General features: G+C 33.8%; 2 protein-coding genes across 5 annotated transcripts; both read right to left on the bottom strand.

Moving 5' to 3' along the window:
• Positions 1 to 940: 940 nt before the first annotated feature.
• On the bottom strand, positions 941 to 10748 carry LOC111276112 (ABC transporter B family member 2-like). Of its 3 annotated transcripts, XM_089745957.1 has the most exons (13): positions 10506 to 10748; positions 10015 to 10293; positions 9822 to 9876; positions 9536 to 9711; positions 5955 to 6155; positions 5603 to 5862; positions 4761 to 5301; positions 4093 to 4472; positions 3279 to 3694; positions 2914 to 3155; positions 2587 to 2834; positions 1918 to 2330; positions 941 to 1787 (listed from the first exon to the last, which is right to left on the bottom strand). In XM_089745957.1, the coding sequence occupies exons 2-13, from the start codon at positions 10285 to 10287 to the stop codon at positions 1213 to 1215; spliced, it is 3780 nt and encodes a 1259-aa protein (XP_089602083.1). In that variant the 5' UTR covers positions 10288 to 10293; positions 10506 to 10748; the 3' UTR covers positions 941 to 1212. The 3 variants fall into 3 exon arrangements, with proteins under 3 accessions (XP_089602083.1, XP_022717663.1, XP_089602084.1); XM_022861928.2 differs by lacking the exon at positions 10506 to 10748 and having other exon boundaries at positions 10015 to 10480; XM_089745958.1 differs by lacking the exons at positions 9536 to 9711; positions 9822 to 9876; positions 10015 to 10293; positions 10506 to 10748 and adding an exon at positions 6249 to 6265.
• A 3385-nt stretch (positions 10749 to 14133) lies between these two features.
• Positions 14134 to 19092, bottom strand: LOC111276102 (alpha,alpha-trehalose-phosphate synthase [UDP-forming] 5-like). Of its 2 annotated transcripts, none has more exons than XM_022861917.2 (4): positions 18954 to 19092; positions 16171 to 18220; positions 15178 to 15451; positions 14134 to 14654 (listed from the first exon to the last, which is right to left on the bottom strand). In XM_022861917.2, the coding sequence occupies exons 2-4, from the start codon at positions 18153 to 18155 to the stop codon at positions 14349 to 14351; spliced, it is 2565 nt and encodes an 854-aa protein (XP_022717652.2). In that variant the 5' UTR covers positions 18156 to 18220; positions 18954 to 19092; the 3' UTR covers positions 14134 to 14348. The 2 variants fall into 2 exon arrangements, with proteins under 2 accessions (XP_022717652.2, XP_089602085.1); XM_089745959.1 differs by lacking the exon at positions 18954 to 19092 and adding an exon at positions 18627 to 18846.
• Positions 19093 to 20642: the final 1550 nt, after the last annotated feature.

Genomic DNA, 20642 nt, shown 5'->3' with positions numbered 1-20642 from the left:
ATCACCTGTTTAAGAAAAACATTTTAAAACAAAATTGAGGAATATGTTTATTATTTAAATACAAGTATGTATATATATATATATATATCTGCATACGTGTACATGCATGATAGGGTATTTATATTCAAAATTATTTGAAGTATATTTACTCTGCAGAGTCATAAGATGACAAAAAAGGGTATTCTATCCTCTAATGCTACAAAAGGAATACCATCATCCATGAGCAAAAACAAGATTTGTCAATACATGGCTCCTTAATTTTGAATATGCTCCTTATTTTGCCCAACAAAATCCCAAGCAACTAGAATTCACTGCATGTTTTTGTTTGTTTGACATTGTCTTCAAAATCTGAACAGGTTTTCACTTTCATATATATATATATATATATATTTGGTTAGATATCGGTATTTTCCAATGCGAAGATATGGGCAGTAGGATCTGCCGGGGTATTTTCAAACTTTCTTAGCTCATATCCTTCTTTGACAAGTCTGTTGTATGGGAAAATCAATGTGAAAATGATAGTAAAATTGTTGTTGGATTTAACAGATAACATGTAGACCTTACATATTAAGGTTTAGGAAAGATGTTTGATGTTTCTTATCAAACTTGGGTGCATCAGGCAGAGGACCATGGACTTCAATGATTAAACGACAAGAGGAAAACAACAGTCAACTCCCAACTAGAAATTAACTACGAATTAAAACGAAGGTCGTCTTCATGCTGTCTCTTTGGACTAAGGACAGAAAACACCAAAGAAAACAACTTCAAGTAATTGTTTAATTTTTCTTCTCATCGCAAGAAATAGCCTAGAAGTGATAGAAAGGCTCTCTTCGGTTTGGTTGCTTATTTGATTTTATGGCGGTTGTAAATATATTGTTGGCAACGGTATAACATAAAAAATAATCATCTTTGAAGATCAATTTTACAATAATAAAAAATATGAAAAAAAAATCAATTTCTCTTTGCTTTTCCTCCTTTTTCTCCATAAACAACATAGTTCATGTCCATAGTAACCATGGACTAATGGTAAAAAATGCCACTTGTACAGCACTGCCCGATAACCTATATGTATCATTAATTTCTTCATATGGAAACAATGGTTCTAATTAAGATAAATTCACATTTAGTGAGTAATAAAAAAAAAGATAAAGGTAAAAATTATTAAACAAAACACTAGCATAAATTGTCTTGGTAATCTGGTTCTTCCTGTAGTTATTGTCTTATTGACATTTGACACTGTTGTTCCGGCTGCTGCTGCTGCTGAAGGTTGATTAACTTAAAATATGGCCCCTCTTTGTTTTCAATCAGACTGGAATGAGTCCCTTGCTCTATTATTCTTCCTCCTTGTATAACTGATATTTGGTCTGCATTTTTAATAGTTGACAGCCTATGTGCCACTATAACTGTTGTCCTATTCCTCATTAATCTGTCTAGAGCTTGTTGCACCACACGCTCAGACTCCACATCGAGAGCACTGGTGGCTTCATCAAGTAGCAAGATTTCTGGGTTCTTCAGAACAGCTCGAGCAATGGCTACTCTTTGCTTCTGACCACCAGAGAGTTGCACTCCTCGTTCACCAACTTTTGTTGAGTAACCCTCAGGGAGGGAACTTATGAAACTATGTGCATTAGCAAGCTTAGCTGATTCAATTACTTCTGATTCTGAGGCTCCTTCTTTGCCATAAAGAATGTTTTCATATATTGATGTCGCAAAAAGAGCTGGTTCTTGTTGGACTAAGCCAATGTGTTTCCGAAGGGATTTGAGCTTCAGTTTCCTGATGTCTCTGCCTGTAAAGATTGGACAAATAAGAAACCGAAGAGAAAATCAAAAGAATGGCTGTACAAATGAGAATTTGCCATTTTCCCTAAATGTAAAAGCAAGTCTAAGCAGAGCAGAGATTTTCTGAGAAAAACTTACCATCAATCATCACCTTCCCAGCTGTTGGATCGTAGAATCGAAGTATAAGAGCAAGAACAGAGCTTTTACCAGATCCGCTTTGTCCCACTAGTGCCATACTCTTGCCAGAACGCACTTTTAGATCAAAGTCCTTGAAAATTACCACATCCGGCCTTGATGGATAACTAAAGTGAACACCCCTTAGCTCAATTGTACCTTCCACATTTGTTAGTTCTTCTCCGGCATCCCCAACAACCTGTGTCTTCCTGTCCATAATCTCAAACACTGATGCCACCATTTGGTTACCTTTTAAAAGATCTGGGATCAGTGCCAGTGTTTCTCCCATAGCTAATGCCGTTACAATCAAAACCATGAATGATTTCATGATAGATTTAAAGCTAGCTAGCTCCTTCCCCATTAAAATAGAACCATACCTGCACAAATTAACAGCTCTGAGCACTGCAATTCACTTCCTACTCTTGAACCATAATTCAATTATTTGTAATGTGTTAATTGCAATGTTTCGGACATTGATTCCTATGTTGTAATGTGTTCATTATTACAATGCCAGGCACCAAACAAGCTGAGAAGCTCAAACACTGTCTTCTAAATGTTCATTAATTAACTATAATTCAGTTGTTTCACATAAAATGAGAACAAAGAGGACATTACAAAGCTAAATTTCCATACCATAAGGCAAGGCCATAAGATGAGAAGATGAAGAACTGGGAAATCCCATAGAATATCCCTGCAATTTGACCACGCTTAAATGAACGCTTTGAAGGCTCTACCAACTCACGGGCATAAAGATCAAGGATCTTCTCCTCAGCACAAAATGCAGCAACAGTTCGAATATTACTGACAGCCTCACCAGCAAGCATGTTTGCTTTTAGATATGCTTTGCTCAAGTTACCTCCGTACCCTTGCATGAATAGTTTCTGAATGATAGGAAGAATATCACTATACTCCGAATTAAATTTTGTGTTTATATAAATTAATGTTGGGAAGGGTGCAAACCTCGCTAATGTGACCACTTATGATCAAAGGGTAAGTGGCCAAAACAACAAGTGTGATTCTCCAGTTTAAGATGAATGCAATGATAAAGGCAGCAATGACCAAACCTACATTCTGAACGAGAATTGATGACCTGTCAACAACTAAACCTCTTAAAAAAGTAGCATCAGTCTCTAGACGCGATGCAAGCATGGAACTTGCATTGTTTAGGTCGTCAAACCATCCGATCTCATTCTTCAAGATAGCTGCAAATTAAAGTCATAAGACAAGACTAAAAATAGAAACAATGTACCATTTTCCATGTTGCTAGGAAAAGAAAAAGCCCAACAATATGAAATGATTCATCATAAGATTAGATCGCATATTACCAGAAAACATCACTTCACGCACACGAAGAGTGAGTCGCTCTCCCATGATACCAAAACATAGGTGCTCAATGGCATGAACAATGACAGTTATAACTGCAGCACAACAAAACAGGATTGCAATCTTCTTGACTTCACTGCACGTTGTCTCCCAGTCCATGTAATAGGATACAAGAGCTTGAGAAACACCAACAGCAAATAGAGGCATCTGAGCTCCAGCAATTAATGCAGCAATGGTGCCAAAGACCCCATAATACCAGTCAGGTCCTATCATAGAATACAGTCTTCCTGGTGAAACATATATTGGCTTCCCAGTATCTATTGCATCAGCACCAGCACGGCTAACTGAGTCCTTTTCAGAACGAAAACTTGCACCAAAGCTTGTCCTTGTTCGGGATAATTCTCGTGAATAACTCAAGCTATAAAAGAAGTTAAGGGAAAAAGGGGAAATTTCTGATTAATGAATTCTTCACTAGAATAACATAGAAGAAACATGATAGAATGCCTAATGCTAATTAACTCCTTTATGAACTTTTAACTTTGTGGACAAAATTACTGTTAGGATGTAACAAGCATGTCTCGCCATTCTGAACATTTGTTGATGACTAGAGAAAGGAATCTCTAAGACCAGCTAGATGAGATATTTGGTAAGGTAATTAGTAATCGTGAGATGCAACCATGCCATTCCCATGAATTTTTAGAAAGCATTCACCAAACTATTTTGCCACATTTTGAAAGGATAATATCTTCACATGATCCAATTAAACACATGTCCAGTCTTCCACTGCATAAAAAACATTCCCCAATGTTAACGTACCTGAGTGGCCTACTCATAGTAGGACCTTGTGAGGGGTAGCGTTGCAAAGATGCTGTCTCTTGAAGCTGAACTAGTGAAGAATAAGCACTGTTAGGGTTTGAAATAAGCTCATCATGGCTGCCAGTTTCTACAATCTTCCCACTTTGAACGACAGCTATCACATCTGCATTCCTAATAGTAGAAAGCCGATGAGCTACCACAACTGTGGTTCGTCCCACCATCACGCGATCAAGTGCTTCCTGCACACTCTTCTCAGATTCAGCATCAAGGGCACTTGTTGCTTCATCAAGTAAAAGAATAGACGGATTTTTCACTATGGCTCGAGATATTGCTATTCTTTGCTTCTGTCCACCTGATAATTGTATTCCTCTTTCACCAACCTGCAAATCCACATCACACACTAATATAAAATCCACCAACAGCACTTTCTGTTTCCTTTAATTCTCAGTAAAATTTCTCATTAAAAGAAATTGAAATTAAATATTAGATTCTGCTATGCGGAGTCTGTTTGCATGCTTCATCCTGAAGCGATTGCTTAGAGAATTAAATTCGTAGTACTTTCAAATGCAAAAAACGAAAAAAAAAAAAAAAGCTTTACCAAGTCAATGATCATAGGAGTTGCTTCTACCTAAACTCATGTTCAAGTGACTGACAATGGTAGTGAATACCTGAGTTTCAAATCTATCAGGGAGATTATTAATAAAGGCGATGGCCTCTGAAAGTTTTGCAGCACGCGTTATCTCATGAAGTGTAGCGTCATCTTTTCCGTACAGAATATTCTCCCTAATGGTTGTCGCGAAAAGAGCAGGCTCCTGATTAACCAAACCAATTTGTTGTCTAAGCGACTTGAGGTCAAGCTTCCTAATGTTATTCCCATCCAACAATATTTCCCCTGCAAGTGGCTCATAAAATCTTTCAATCAATGATATGACTGTGCTCTTCCCAGAGCCACTTCCTCCCACAAGAGCTACAATCTGGCCAGCAGGTATGTTAAGGCAGAACCTATTGAAGATAACTACATCTGGACGGGATGGGTAACTGAAAGACACGTCCTTGAATTCAATGTGGCCTTCTACTTTGCCTAGCTTGTAGCCTGTTTTGGAGCTGGTTTTGCTAACTGTATTCCTCTCTATCATCTCAAATATGGGATAGGCAGCTGCCCTTGCTCGAATAAATGCAGAGATGTCTGGTGCTGCCTGTCCTAATGACCTTCAACAGAGCAAAACCAAGTATTAGTACATGTTTTCCGAAGTTCCAATCTAAAAAATAAAAAAAAATGTTTAACAGAGCCATAAGCATACAACTGAGATATTATCTAACAAGGAAAAAAATTGAAAAGGATCATGGAATTGTCGGTCTAATTGAACAACCGAGCTATTTTCAATGCTGAATTAAGAACAGGCAAAAACCAGAAGTGTAGAATATGTTCATATCAGATGTAATTGTCCTCAATTGAAATGTTTCTGTAATGGGTTGTATTGAGATTTCATATAAGGAGAAAGGAACTTACAGGCCAGAGATGACAACATTAAGCATGGTAGTGAAAGAATCCCCACCATTTGCAATGTTCTTGTGAACAACTATACTGGTGAACCAAACAAGCAATGCCCAGGAAACGAAAAGCACACAATGCATAGAGCCCAGTCCCAGACCCTTGGTTAAGCCAGCTTTTCTACCATACTTGTATGTGTTCATCAATGCATCTTTGTATGATTTCACTGCTCTTTCTTCCCCTGCAAATGCTTGGACGGTTCTGACATTCCCAATCACCTGAAAGTCACGCATATTGGCAAAGCAGGGCTGTCAGATAATGTCTTCCCATCATTTTTTAACAAGTCTTAGGGGGAGATTGAAAAACCGACCTCTTCGGCAATTTCACCAGCCTTGACATAGGAGTTTCGAACTCTAGCAATAAGACCCGTGGCAACATAAGCATAAATGCCACCGGCAAGGGCAATCAAGGGAACTATTGACAATGTTACCAGACTGATTTGCCATACTCTAGCAAAGCCAATGCTAAAGCCTGCTATAAATCTGCTTACGTAATGCATGAAATTCCCCACCTGGCATCATCATTCACCACCATTTCAAATTAAACCCAATAGTCACCTGACAAGCCTAAACGCTATTGAATTTGGTAAACTGCGAGCACGCACCACAAAATTAACAAAAACGTCCCTTGCATTATAACTTATCTTTATAAGCACCAACTAAGAGCTACAAAGGGAAAACGAGCCGTAATACCCAAGCCCAAGTGACTATAGCCTGATCAGTGATGCAGTTCATAAGTATCATTGATAAAAAAAAAAAAAATCACAAGAGAAGAAAATAAAAAAAAAAAAACTTATCTACAGTTTTTGTCATAGTTTTCTCTAACATAAAAAAAAAAAAAAAAAAAAAAACTTGAAGATACCCTTGAGAAGAAGAAAAGAGGAAGAGGAAGAGGAAGGGTAAATCAATGCTAAAAATTACTTATTAAGGTAAAATTTTGTTTAAAACTCTTAGAATTTTCATATTTTGTATAATTTTTTACAAATCTTAACTTATATTTTTTGTATCTTTTTATCTTCAAAAATATTTTGATGATTTTTCGATGATAATTTAGTGAAATTGTGGGTATTTTTAAAAATATCTTTCTAATGATATGTGTGATATTTCATTTTGTTAAGTAATTTAGGAGAATTAAATGTTTAAAATTTATAATTTTTGAGATTTTGATAGTTATAAATGCCTAATTTTGAGCCGTCAGAACTCCTTACTTCAATGGTTGAATTGGTCACAATTTAGATGCTTTTGGATCTAAAATCTAAAAAATTTGGGTTGTTTGTGATAATTTTTTAAGTTTTGGATTTCAAAACTTAGGTTTTTGAAAATCAATTTTGTCTAAACAAAATTCTAAGTTATAGTATTACATTCATACTTTTCTTTGTCTTTAGGAACTACGAGATGTTAGAGATTTTGTAATTCAAAGTAAGCTAAATGATCACGAAATGCAAAAATTTTAAAATTTTTGTTTTTAATTATTTTAAAAATAATTTTCAGCCAATATTTGATCTATTTTGTTATAAATTACATGAATTTTAGTTATAATATTTTTAATGAATTTTTACTTATTTTAATATATTTTTATTGTATTAATTCTATGTTATTAACATTGTTAAATGGTTATTAAATTATATTCAGATTTACAAAAAATGATTACTATTAAATGTTAAAAATTAAATATTTGTAAAAATTTATATTGCTATTGATTTTTATGTTTTAATCCTTAATTTTATATTTATACTCAATTTTAGGCATTTTGCTATATTAAGCGAAATTTTGTTTTATATGTGAAAAGAAAATATTTTCAAATAGTTTCGAATTATTGAAAAAGTTGTCACTTAACTCAATTTGCTTAAGATAACCCACGGAAGGTTTGTTTTGTTAAATTTATGTTTTTAGGATAAATTTTTATTTTTGAATATCTCTTTAATTATTAAGGTACTAAGAGAATCGAGTAATTTGCTACTTAAATTTTGGTTTATAATATCAAGTAAGTGACTTGATATCCTTTCGATTTTTATGTCCTTAAAAATCAACCTCAATATGTTTAGAGTTGATAAATATAATAATATATTATTTTGTCCATTTGTTTTGTAAATCAGATTGAGCATGCAAAATGTATATATGATTTTTTTGTTATAAGTTTGTAATATGATTTGATATCATTTTGATTTTTGAATTTGATTTTGTAATAATATATTTATATATCTATCGTTTGTTTGAATATGAAATTTTGCTTTGGAATGATTATGGAATTTACTTTACATGAATTATGTTTCGAAAAAATTTATAAATATTGAATTTGTATACGTTGGGTAATCTAAAAAAATATTTTGATTTTTGTCTTCTAGGATCACTATGTTTTGACCCTATCAATAGGAGTTAATTGTTGGCCATCTCGACATGCACTTTATGATATCAATATCAATTTCAAACTATACCATCGATTGGGAAAAATAGATTTTGTTCACCATATCATCAGTGATATACTTCTGTCCTATCACACTAAAGGGATTATTGTGATTTTTGTTCTGTCTTATTGCACTAATGAGTTAATTATGATTGTCAGTGCAATGATCTAATTGTTTCTGATATACTTTTATTCCATTATATTAGAGGAAAATTTTTGATTTTGACCTATGCCATAAAAGTTAAGTATGATTGTAATATATTATGAGAGATTAATAAAATTTATAATTTTGTGTTATTTAATTATGTTTTGTGATATGAGAATCTGATTTTGAAAATATATTTGTGAATACAATATTATCCAAAATATTTTTTAATTATTTAGTTAATGTTTTGGTCTAAATGTTTTGTGACATACTTAATCCAACTAAGGAGATGTCAGTTACTTATTTAGTCGTCGCACTCATTCTTTTATTTTTTTTTACTTTTTTAGATTTCGGTGTTTGTGTCTTAGGAGAGTTAATCTTGATAACTATTTGGATTAATAAGATTAATCTCTCTTTTTAGTTTGGTATTACTTTCGAAGTAAGTATTTTCTTATTAATTTTAAAAGATTTATTAATAAAAATTGTAATATATTCTACTAACTTGCAAATGATATAATTTTATAGATTTAAGATTCTATAAAGTATTATTTTAAAAATTATTAAAAATTTTAATTTAATTTAATATCTGTTATCTTATATATTTATAAAATTCATCTTATGAGTATGCATATTGTTACTATCTAAATCCTCGGGATGAGATACAAGCAACAATCGTCACGGTCCTTGACCATTAGTATTACAACCTGACGGAGAAGCTACTGTCCAGACAGGCTTCATTGGAGTCATGCAGTAAAGCCAAAACATATATTTTCCTATTTGTCAACCCTAGTTTTAGAGCTTCGAACTGTCTGTCGCTTCTCACAAGTCATCAGGCTATCCAAATTGGCTATTATACACTACCGTAAAACATTGGATTTTAGACATTTTAAACTTGCAAAAAAATAATAATAATAAGAAAAAGAAAATCCCTAGTAATTATATTGTTTGCTGTGAACCAGTTGGCAAAAGATCTGGGCTAGATAAACATAAAAACCCATAAGTAGATAAACACCAAACAACCAACCGACTTATAAATGCTAGTAAAGTCCTTTGCTGGCCAAATTCATTGATTTACAACCACTTTCATTTCATTTATTTGCTACTTTTAAGTAAGACTGCAGACCCAAAGCAGCTGCGTCAGATTCTAGTAATTCTCTTGGAAGTCGGCTCAGCCTTATACTTCGATTTTTTTTACATCACAAGTTTAATTTAATCGTGCTTGCTGTTACATAATTTCCCTGATTTTATTTAAACTAGTAGCTTTTTAAATTATCATTAGTTTTATCGTTTTGCTGTCTTGATAATATAGTAATATTAATTAAAAGGGACAAAACTAAATTTACCTTCTCAGAAAGGGCATCTTGAACAACAATAATGTCACTTGTAATTGCAGATATGACTTGTCCAGTTGAAGCTTCGGTGTCAAATAAACTTATATCCTGATTTAGCATAGACTTTAGATATGCCATCCTCATTTTTGCAGCTTGTCGCTCTCCAGTATGCATCCAACAAGCCACCTCTAAAATTCATATTCAAGTTATCATCAAATTTCTAATCAAAAATTAAATTTTGATTAATTAATTAATGAAGGAAGCTGATCTTGTCAGGCAGACTTTAATTGTTACTTACCTACCCACGAGGAAAATAAAATTGCCACACTGAGATATACAAAATCCAACGAGTACTGCAAAGAAGAATGCAAGAAAGAGATTTAGTTTGTCTGTTATATATTGACTTAAAAAAATCAAATAACCAAAGTGATTTGATCAAACAAAAAATAACCCTTTTATCCAAAATTTCGGAAGACAAAAGTGATCCATACCTTTGCAACTTTGTGAGAAGCTTCTTTGGGGAAGAGATAAGCCATTCCTATAACGTTTATCAATTTCCCAAAGAAAACGAAGAAAACAGGCACAGAAGCACCATGCACGCATGCACCAATGGAACCCAACCCCATGAGCACATAGTCGTAAAAATCAGCAAATGAAAACAGCTTCAACAATGGAACTTTGTGTTGCTTCTTTCCTTCTTTCTTCTTCTTTGTATCATCACTATCTTCGACTTGTTTACCGGATAATGAACCCGTAGGTGTCATTTTGGCCTGAAGCACAGCCAAGAAAAAAACGAGACCAAGGAAAGTATATTAATACAAAGTTTATGTCTTGACTAACAAAAAAAAAAAGGAGTAATGCAGAAGTTGCAGACAATATTGAATGAAATATAGAAAGGGAAGTGAAGAAGAAGAAGAAGAAGAAGAAGAAAAACAGGATAGATGTGGGAATTAGGTTAGAGGGGATGTGAAGTAGATGGGACCTCTTATTGCAATCTTAAACTAAGCTGTAAAAATCGGCAAAGTGATGCCATTATTGTGTGACAGTTGAAGTAATGGTGAAAAAATACAAAAGCAAGTTGTTGCTAGCCAAAGAGGACTAGGGTTAATTCTCATGAGAACTAACATATTGGAGATGGTTTTATTTTTACTTTTATTTTTTTTTTAATATTTTGATGGGTAAGTAACAAGTCAATCAAGTCTCTTTCCATCTATATTCTCTCTCTGAAATAAATTTAGCATTTGGAGTTAGTTGAATCTATGGGGGTTGGCTTTTAGTATGATTCAGTGCCGTACCTTGGTTGCCTTAAGACAACGAAACAGGAGTAAACTGTGGGATGATAATGAGGATTTACGTACTTAATTAAGATAAGACCCACAGGGGCTAGTTGGTTAGCGAGTAGTTCTTTTCATTTTTTGAATTTGGATTAATTTTTTCTTCGGCTGTTTAGTTTAATGATCAAGACAGCTTTCCTCCTCTCATTAATGTTGAGGGCTCCGCTCCTCTTGAATGATAAAAAAAAAAAATTTCGGATTAATTTTTGTAAGAGATATTTAAAAAATAAAATAAAGTATAAGAATTTTAATCATATGAAAAAAAGATGTGACTTTAAAATAATTTTAAAAAATCCAAACAAAACTTAAAAATACCTCAATCATATTTCAAAAAAAATTGTTTTTAAGATAATTATGTTTTATTCAATTATTTTTAAGAGATAATATTTAACAAATTTAATATTCAAATTTCTTCATGTATATATTTATAATTGAGACACTTGCAATGGAGGATATTTGGTAGTAACTAAAAATTATACTAATAATGAGCACTACATTTGAAGAGTATTTTACTTATAATCATTGTAATATAATTAACTAATCACAATTTAAAATTATGTGAAGTCAATTAAAATTATTTATATAGAATTTATTTTTATAAATAATGAACCTTGACATTAAATAATTATAAAATTATAATAAAAAATTATAAATGATATACCCATATACATTTGGCTTTGTCGTTTACAAATGGGGCATTGAATGAAATGCTTGACTTGAGATGTTAGATAAAAAGCCGCAAACAAAATGACAACTTCTTTTATTGTGGCGGGCTGCTAAATGATCATTATGTGCTACGCTTTGACATTGAGCTGTTGGGATAAGATTTGAACAATTTTTGCTTAAGTAGACTTGATCTTGATCTTCAAACGTTGCTTATATCTTGAGGAATTGTAAGTACGAGCACGAAGCATGAAGTTCCGACAATAATCGAAAACAAAAGGAAAACCTTTTGCATGATCAAACCCTTACAGGCTTGGACCCTACAATGATACCCAAAGAACCAGAAAAAGGAAATTTAAGAAAAAATTTTCAGCGGTTTAAGTATAACATACAAGACATGCATGTGCTTGATTAATTTGTCAGAAGAAATAGACAGGGCTCGAAATTTGAACAAAACTAGTCGTATCAATCGTTATACAATGAAAACTTTTGCGGCAAAGCTTTGAATTTATCAACCATGATAAAGCTTGTGGGAATTATGTTACTCGCGGTAAGATTTTGAGAGAATTATATGCTATGATCCCTGCAGGCTGCTTACAGGTAGAGATATAAAAGATTTATTAATATTTTATAAATTATTCAGTTCGATTTTAATAAAATTTGAATTTAATTTTATTATTAATAAGTTGAGTTCGAATTTAAATAATTTAATTTATTAAATTAATCAAATTCGAATTATTTAATATTCAATTTGAATAGTTTGTTAGTCTAATTAAATTTTTATATTTTAATACATATTTTTATTATTGTAATTAAAAAATTATTATTTTAGCCTCTTACATATATATAAATTTAAATTTAAGTTCGAATACAAATAATTTAATTTGAAATCAAATATAAAAATTAAATTTATTTTTTTATTTGATAAATAAATTTGAGTAGTTTGATTTTTATTTTACATTAAATTTGAATATAAAATTTAAAATTCAATCAAACTCGAATCAAATTTAAAATAACAAATTTTGAACCAAATTTGAATTTAAATTTTTTATTATATCAATTCAAATGTACTCGAATATTTCTCTACTCGTAGGTAGCTAGATTGAATAATATTATATATGTTTCGATTTTTCTTCCGTTGTGGACCTTTAGCGTATGCTCTCGCAGGCTTCTCAGAGTAACAATAATAAAGGCTTCGGCCAGGTTTCCTTTAATTATGATCACTAATCGACCACTTCGATGTGGACATCTACCTAACTATGACAAAAATGCATTTGTTTTCATTTATTTCAATCTGGTTTTCACAACAATTATGTGAGAATCGAGTGAGACCAAGAGAGGAAATGTGAGTACGGCTGGGTTGGACCTTCGGCTATATTTCGACCATGAAACGCAGCATCATCCTATAGTTTTCTTTAGGGGAATTAAAACTCCAAACGAAAATAAGAGGAGAGTGAAGAAAATAAGTAGCTTATAAATTTTTTGGAAATTACAAATTTTAAGTTCTATGGTCACATTGTCCTTAGAAAGAAAGTTATATTAATTTAATGGTACCTACTAATTGATTGCAACCTTGGTTACAAAGTCCAAAAAAAAGAAAAGCTTAAACGACTTTGTAAAAATATTTATACACCCTAACTTAGTAACAATACCATACTAAAAAAAAAAAGAAAAAAGAAAAAACCAATAATATATGATTGATCAATTTGTACCAAAAACTTTATAATGCGATTATTATTGGTTCATATAAATTAAAAACGGACCGATGCCTTAAGGTTGAGTAAATTATTTGCTTGATGTAATTTTTTAGAGTAATTATATGAAATAATTAAATTAAATTTTAAGTTATTTAAAAACTATTTTTCATGAAATAGTATGCATTAAAATGGAAGAAGCATGCAGCCAATGGGTGCTGTTTAGGATTTAATTTCAGCCATAATTTTGTCAACTAGGGCAGTTGATGGTTCATGCTATCAATTAATGTCGTCAATGACATCGATCTATATTTTTCATGTCTAATTAAAGAGCAGTGTGTTGCCAGAGAAATTCACGAAAATAATGGGAGCTTTTTCATTCATTCTGGCAGCTCATCCACGTTGGTAAGGAGGTCCCATGACAATTTGAATTGACAAATGACATGCAAATGCTTATCCCCATCTGGCTAAGCAGGACAAAGACGATCCACACTTCATACTTTCATTGGATATTTCCATATTTAATTTCTTCTGCTACAAAACAGCGACAAATCAAGACACAAGCAAAGAGGGTTAATTCAATCAAAGCTAAGGACAGCTGAGATCTTACCATGGGCAAGGCGATAGTCGCAGCAATCAAATTCAAACCCAGTTATGATCTTTCTTAGTGGATCTACATCCATGTCCGTTGGACCCAACGATGGATAAAGTTCAGACGAAGGGCCAGGGCCATAGGAAGCTGACCCAGTGTCAGAGCTGTGTCCATCGTTATCCCAACCAGGTCATTCATTGTACTCATTGCCAAAGTCCAAACGCATCTGATATTTCTATAAACCCCCAATCAAATCATCGGCCCATCTGTTTTTTCAGTTTCAGAGGGAAAAAAAAAAACACGAGAAGAATTTATCTACTCATAATAGAATCTACAAGCACAATGCAACAAGTATTTAGACAAAACTCTCCATTTGTTTGACAGATAGGCAAAGAACAGAAGCTCAAAACTCATGCTTTTACCAGAAAACCCTATTATCCCAAAGATTTGAGAATCTAACTGAAAATTCCAATGTACACTTTGATATGAACTCATGTAGGATGATAAGAGACTGAAGCCGATCATTCTTTGTCAATAATTATTCAGTGAGAAGGCTGGGGAGCAGTCTTTGTAGCCTGTTCAGAAGCATTGGCTAGACACTGCAACATTCTCAAAATCTCAGTTCTGTCTTCCACATAGTATTTGGCCTTGCTAGGTTTCTGCCCAACAGTGCAAGCAAAAACCTCAGCAACTGGGGAGAGAGAGGGACCAGTCCTGGCACGCATGATCACCTCAAACATGTCCTCATCTGAACGGTCATCCCCAATACAAAGAACAAAATCTGGAAGCTTTCCTTTTTGTTGCATTGTCATGAGAAGATGTTCAGCAACAAGACCCTTGTTCACACCCTGCAAAATTAAAAGAACAAGGCAATTAGAAATTGGAGGACAGGTCCCTCTCTTCAGCTGACAACCCCTATGTGTAGGCAATATGTGAATACGGCAGTTTGCACATATTCCATGTGGTTCAAGAAGGTAATAAAAGTTTTGACGCTGACTTACTAGGGCCAATGAATGAAGTTTTATATGATTTTGACATTGCATTTTGACATTCAAAGCAATGTCTAACTCAAGTTATTCTGAGATTTTAAGATAATTGTAGGGGAAAAAAGATAATAATCAGATTTTTTTTTTCCTTTCTATACCTGTTTAAGTAATTTACATGGTTGGAAAAAGTCTCACCTTGGTTGTGTAAATAAATATAATTATACCAAAGAACAAACAGGAAATAAAAATCCGTTTTCTTCAAATTTTCACTAACTTGAAGAACCCTGCCTTGCAGTGTTAACTCATGCAATGAGGTAATTCATGTAATATGAAGTCGTAAGAATAATGATAGAGACTGGTATCCCAATGAACATGTGGTACTAACCTGAGGTTTAACTTCTACAATGTGCTGACCACTCTTAACTGACACTGGCTCATTAGCAAGCACACTTTCCAGGTGATCTAAAAGCTCCTTAGCCTGGCAAAATCCAAAATCAGGATCAGCATACAGGTAATTCCACACAAGAGCACTCTCTTTGGTCTCAATGGCAGAACCATCTGTTGTTTCAGTGTACAGTTTCATCACAGGCTCAGCAATCTGCTTCCAATCAAAGTCTGGCACAGAGGCACAAGTTTCCCAATCTGCATCATGATTTGGCCTGGGAAAAAATAATTATAGAAGGATAAGTTAACAACAATTAGATCCTCTAAGCATTCTTTTTTCTCCATAGATACAGGCAAAAAATTGCACCTGAGGCCCGTCAAGTGATACTAGTTTTTGTCCTTTTAAATCAAACTATAAGCGTTTGTTCATTAAGCAAAACCAAAAGAACCCTCAATTACATTCTATTTAGTATTTACCAGTGAAATAGTTAAGACTAGATTTTTTAGTTAAAGCTATTTGGCAACAAGCACAAACCAAATCTATTTCTATATTAGCAATGGCAAAATTGTCAGCTCTGAGAAATGTAGCATGGTTTTAATTCCTTACAAGGCAGCCCACAAGGTAACTAGATTAACAGTGATTTCTGGAAAGAAAACCGATACGACTATAATTAACAAGCAAAAATGAACTAGGCAGGGGCTGGTGGGGACTACATCTACTAAAAAGCCTGCCTTTCCCTTGCAACTTCTTGAGGAATAGAGGACAATATTACATTTTGATTAAGTTGGCATTCCAAATTGAACAAGAAATATTTAATTTACCCAAAAAAATTGTAAAAAGCTAATTGCCAATTGATACCTTCGTTAAACCCCCCCCCCCCCCCTTCTCTCTCCTTCTCATTTTACTTTAACATGTAGGTATTTACAAAATCATGTTGGCAATTTGAAGCATGGATGACAAGATCAAAGTTCAGATATAGAAAAGAAAACACACCTGATAAAATAACCATGCTCTGCTGCAATCCCAAGCTTTTCACAACAGGAAAACCATTCAGTTAGAGTCTTTCTATCTTTTCCACTAACAAGGAAAACAACATTCTTGGGATCTCTGCACAGATTGTTCAAGATTCCAACAGCATCTATATTGGGAGTAGTACTCAATGAACCAGTTGGCATCAAGGTGCCATCATAATCCAAAAGAATTACTCGGTTCTTGGTTCTCTTGTAAGCTGAAACAATATGCTCAATGGAAAGCTTCCTAAAATTTGGATCCAAAGCTATCACCCGGAACCCTAAACCAAAACCAATTCCCCAGCACCTCCTCCTCAAATGATCCCCACATGCCCTCTCAAGATCCTGCAAAAAGCTGCGTGCCCAATATGCCACATCATGTGTACTAACATATCTGTTGTGCTTCTCATGCCGCAATTGCTTTTCTGCCTCGGAGACAATTAGTGCAGAATCCATAGCTTCAGCCACAGCATCAATGTTCCATGGATTTACTCGAATTGCCCCACTCAGAGATGGTGAGCATCCAATAAATTCAGAAACAACCAGCATGCTCTTTTTTGATACCGATGAATTTAGCCCTAGGGTCTCATCTAGCTTTTCATTTCCTTGTCGGCATATAATATACTCATATGGTATAAGATTCATCCCATCCCTCACTGCTGTAACCAGACAACACTCAGCAATAACATAATAAGCAATTCGTTCATAAAACTGGAGAGGGGTGTCAATCAAAACCACTGGATCATATCCTGGTCTTCCAAACATATTATTAATCCTCTTCACTGTGGCATAAGTTTCAGACTGGACCTCCTGTACATCTCTTCCTCGGCCTCTTGCAGGATTCGCAATTTGAACCAAAACAACTTCACCTGTATTTTCAGGACGTTGCATGAGCAATTGTTCCATGGCCAAAAGCTTCAGACTGATTCCCTTAAAGATGTCCATGTCATCGACCCCAAGCATAACAGTTTGACCCCTAAATCGGTTGCGTAACTCAGCCACCTTAGCAACAGTCTCAGGAAGATTCAGCACAGATTGGAGCTGTCCTATATGAATCCCAACTGGAAGGATTTTGATGCTCACAGTGCGACCATAATATTCAAGCCCTATGTAGCCACGCTTTGATTGATAAGAAAGACCAAGCATTCTGCTACAACACGAGAGGAAGTGCCTGGCGTAATCAAAAGTATGAAAGCCAATGAGGTCAGAGTTGAGTAGCGCTCTTAGAAGCTCATCTCTTACAGGAAGTGTCCTATATATTTCAGATGATGGAAATGGGCTATGGAGGAAGAATCCAAGCTTCACCCTATTAAACCTCTTCCTCAAAAATGTCGGTAAAACCATCAAATGATAGTCATGAACCCAGACATAATCATCATCAGGGCTTATCACTTCCATCACTTTGTCAGCAAAAATCTTGTTCACAGAAACATAAGCTTGCCATAGGGTGCGGTCAAACCGACCACCAAGATCTGGTGATAGAGGAAGCATGTAGTGAAATAAAGGCCACAGATGTTGTTTACAGAATCCATGATAGAACTTAGTAAAAAGCTCAGGAGGGAGGAATGCAGGGACACATTTGAAAGTTTCAAGCAATGTTTGGGCTACGTCATCTTGTTCGTTAGGAGCAACCTCCTCTTTAAGACAACCTACATAGATTACTTCTACATCTTCTCCAAGCCCGTCTTTGAGTTGCAAAAGAAGTGAATCTTCATCCCAGTTAAAGCACCACTCTCCTTCTGCATTTCTGTGTGCTCGAAGTGGAAGCTGGTTTCCCACTATAATCATCCGTTCTTGAGAAACAGAAGAAGGAGCATCAGAGCCAACACTGTTGCAGTTATCATCATCTACCTCAGACAAGAGCCCAGGTACAGTAGCCACTCGAGGAAACCTCTTTCTCTCTCGACCAAAAGTTAGGGAATCACCCGAAGCAAGGTCCAAGAGATTAGAATAAGACCTCGAAACCATGACAACAAACTATAAAGAAAACCCTTCTTGCCTCTGATAATTGCAGAAGACCAGTTGAACGAAGTCTACAAGAAAAACCACAGCAACAAAATGCAATCAGAAGGAATAATGGGAAAAACTGATGAATTCATCCCTGTATATCCTTCAGTCCGCCTACCAAATGCAACATGCATGAAACATTCAACAAGCACCAGTATAAGATTCCGTTGAAGACAACAATTATGAATGACAGAAGTGACATTTAATTCTTAAGATATGCAAATCCCAAACAATTTTCAAATTTGAGAAGACATCACTAAGAAGGGCTTTGGCACTTTTCTAAACTAAAAGGCATCTTACAAGTTACAACCGACACCGGTTTAATCAGAACCCCAAAAAGAACCAAGACACCAGGATACTTATTAACATATTAGAAATCACATACCCAAAAGCTAAATCAGACATGTTTCTGATCTATGAGGGACAATTTACCTCTAGATTCTAATCAGCATCAAATCCAGATAACCAACTAACACATAGCAAGGCTAATCAAAACTGGAAATTGAAAAACATCAAAATGTATGATCAACCCATCTTCAAATCAATAAAAATTAAAACTTTATACATGGTCATGGAGAAGGAGAGAAAGAAGCAAATTAGGAGTCTAAAAAGGAGCAAGGATTAAAGGAACCAAGTCAGTGGGAAGTCAAGTAAAAAGTAGAGCAGATAGTAGCATGCAATAAGAAGATGAAGACCAAGAAAGAAAGGGAGAAAAAAAAACCATTATTGGAGCGATGAAGATGAGGAGAAAGAACTTACCTTGAACTTAGCTTGAAGGTTATGAGAATGAACTAAGACAGCAACAAAAGATTCTCCTCCTACTCCTACTCCTTCCTCTCTGTGACTAGCCTACATCAATTAATGGCCTTTGGCTTTGTTTTTTAGTTTATACAAAGTCTCATTCGTTGGATTTTTTTTCTTTTTTTATATGTCAAACAGCAAATGGGATGTCTTTGTACAAAGCATTTGATTCTTTATTTCTCTCTCTTTCTCAAAGCTTTGAGTGTGAGTGGTGTGCTGTTTGTGGTTGAGTGATAAAGTGATGGCCAGAAGAATACAAAACAATGAAATCCAACAACAAACTGTAACAGTGTCTTTAACTTTAACCATGGTTAGCTTCAGTTAAACTCAGATTAACTCCTCTTAAGCCCATACCTAACTCAAACTCCTGAAAATGATGGCACTGTGCGCTTACTCAACACACACTAGAGCACGTGTTGTACACGCACCAAACATTCAAGATCCTCCCCGCCCAGGCGCCCACTTTCCTTTTAATACTTAATTTTTTTAAGTTGCAATAAAAAACATTATCATGCAACATAAATCAATGATAAAAATTAGACAAGGGTATGCTTAACTACAGGTATAATTAAATCGAATCGAATAGATATAACGAAAAATTTGAGTTTGAATTTGACTTTTAATTTATAATTTAATATTTAATTTAAATTTGATCGAATTTTATTTTTTAACTCAAACTTGATTCGTGATAGAAATTAAGTGACTCGAACTCATTCGATTCAACTTGATTAATATGTAAAAATAAGCTTGATTCTTAAACTCAATAAGAGTTTGATTATTTGTACTTAAACTTGAATTCGAATTTGAGATATTTTATTAATTAAAATAATAAAAAATATTTAATTATAAAACTTGATTAGACTCATTAGCTATTCGAGTTAGGTATAAAAATATTCGAATTTGACTTGATCGATAAGTCGAGCTACTCGAAATCGAGCTCGACTTGATAATAATCGAATCAAATTTAAATTTTATTCAAATTGAACCCGAATAACTTACGAATATTAATATATCATTTATACTCTAATTTCAACCACTCCTTATAACTCATAACACCTTACCTCAAAGCATTAACACTTTAATTAATAAGATAATTATTACATTAGCCACTTTAAAATTGTTATATCTTCATAACTTATGTTATTAAATACTAAACCTTTTGACCAGAGGGTTTAGTTTCAACCTTACTACTAATTATCTCAACATTATTTTATAAACACTTGTATGTTACTATTGTCTAATGTATGTTCAATGATTCATGTGCAGAAGTCGACATACATTTTGTGGGAAGCCGGAGTATAGTTGATCGCGTTCAAGTTGATAAATATCAAACTCAAATTCGATTTAAAATTCGAAGCTAGATATTCGTTTTGAATTTAATAGAGTTTTATTTTTTTAGTTAAAACTCGATTTAAGATAAAAATTAAACACTCGAATTCATTCTATTAGACTCAATTAATATATAAAAATAAGTTAAATTTTTATATTCGACAAAAATTCGATTATTTATGCTCGAGTTCGAATTTAAGATATTTTATTAATTAAAATAATAAAAATAAATTTAAATATAAAAATTTGATTAGACTTACAAGTTATTTGAACTAAATATAAAAAAATTTAAATTTGACTCGATCGATGAATCGAATT

The sequence above is a fragment of the Durio zibethinus genome, chromosome 17, assembly GCF_047325235.1.
Source record: "Durio zibethinus cultivar Kanyao isolate XHJ-2024 chromosome 17, ASM4732523v1, whole genome shotgun sequence".
NCBI classification, from domain to species: domain Eukaryota; kingdom Viridiplantae; phylum Streptophyta; class Magnoliopsida; order Malvales; family Malvaceae; genus Durio; species Durio zibethinus.
Note: the sequence above shows the minus strand (reverse complement) of the source record. Positions and strands in the feature narration are given on the sequence as shown.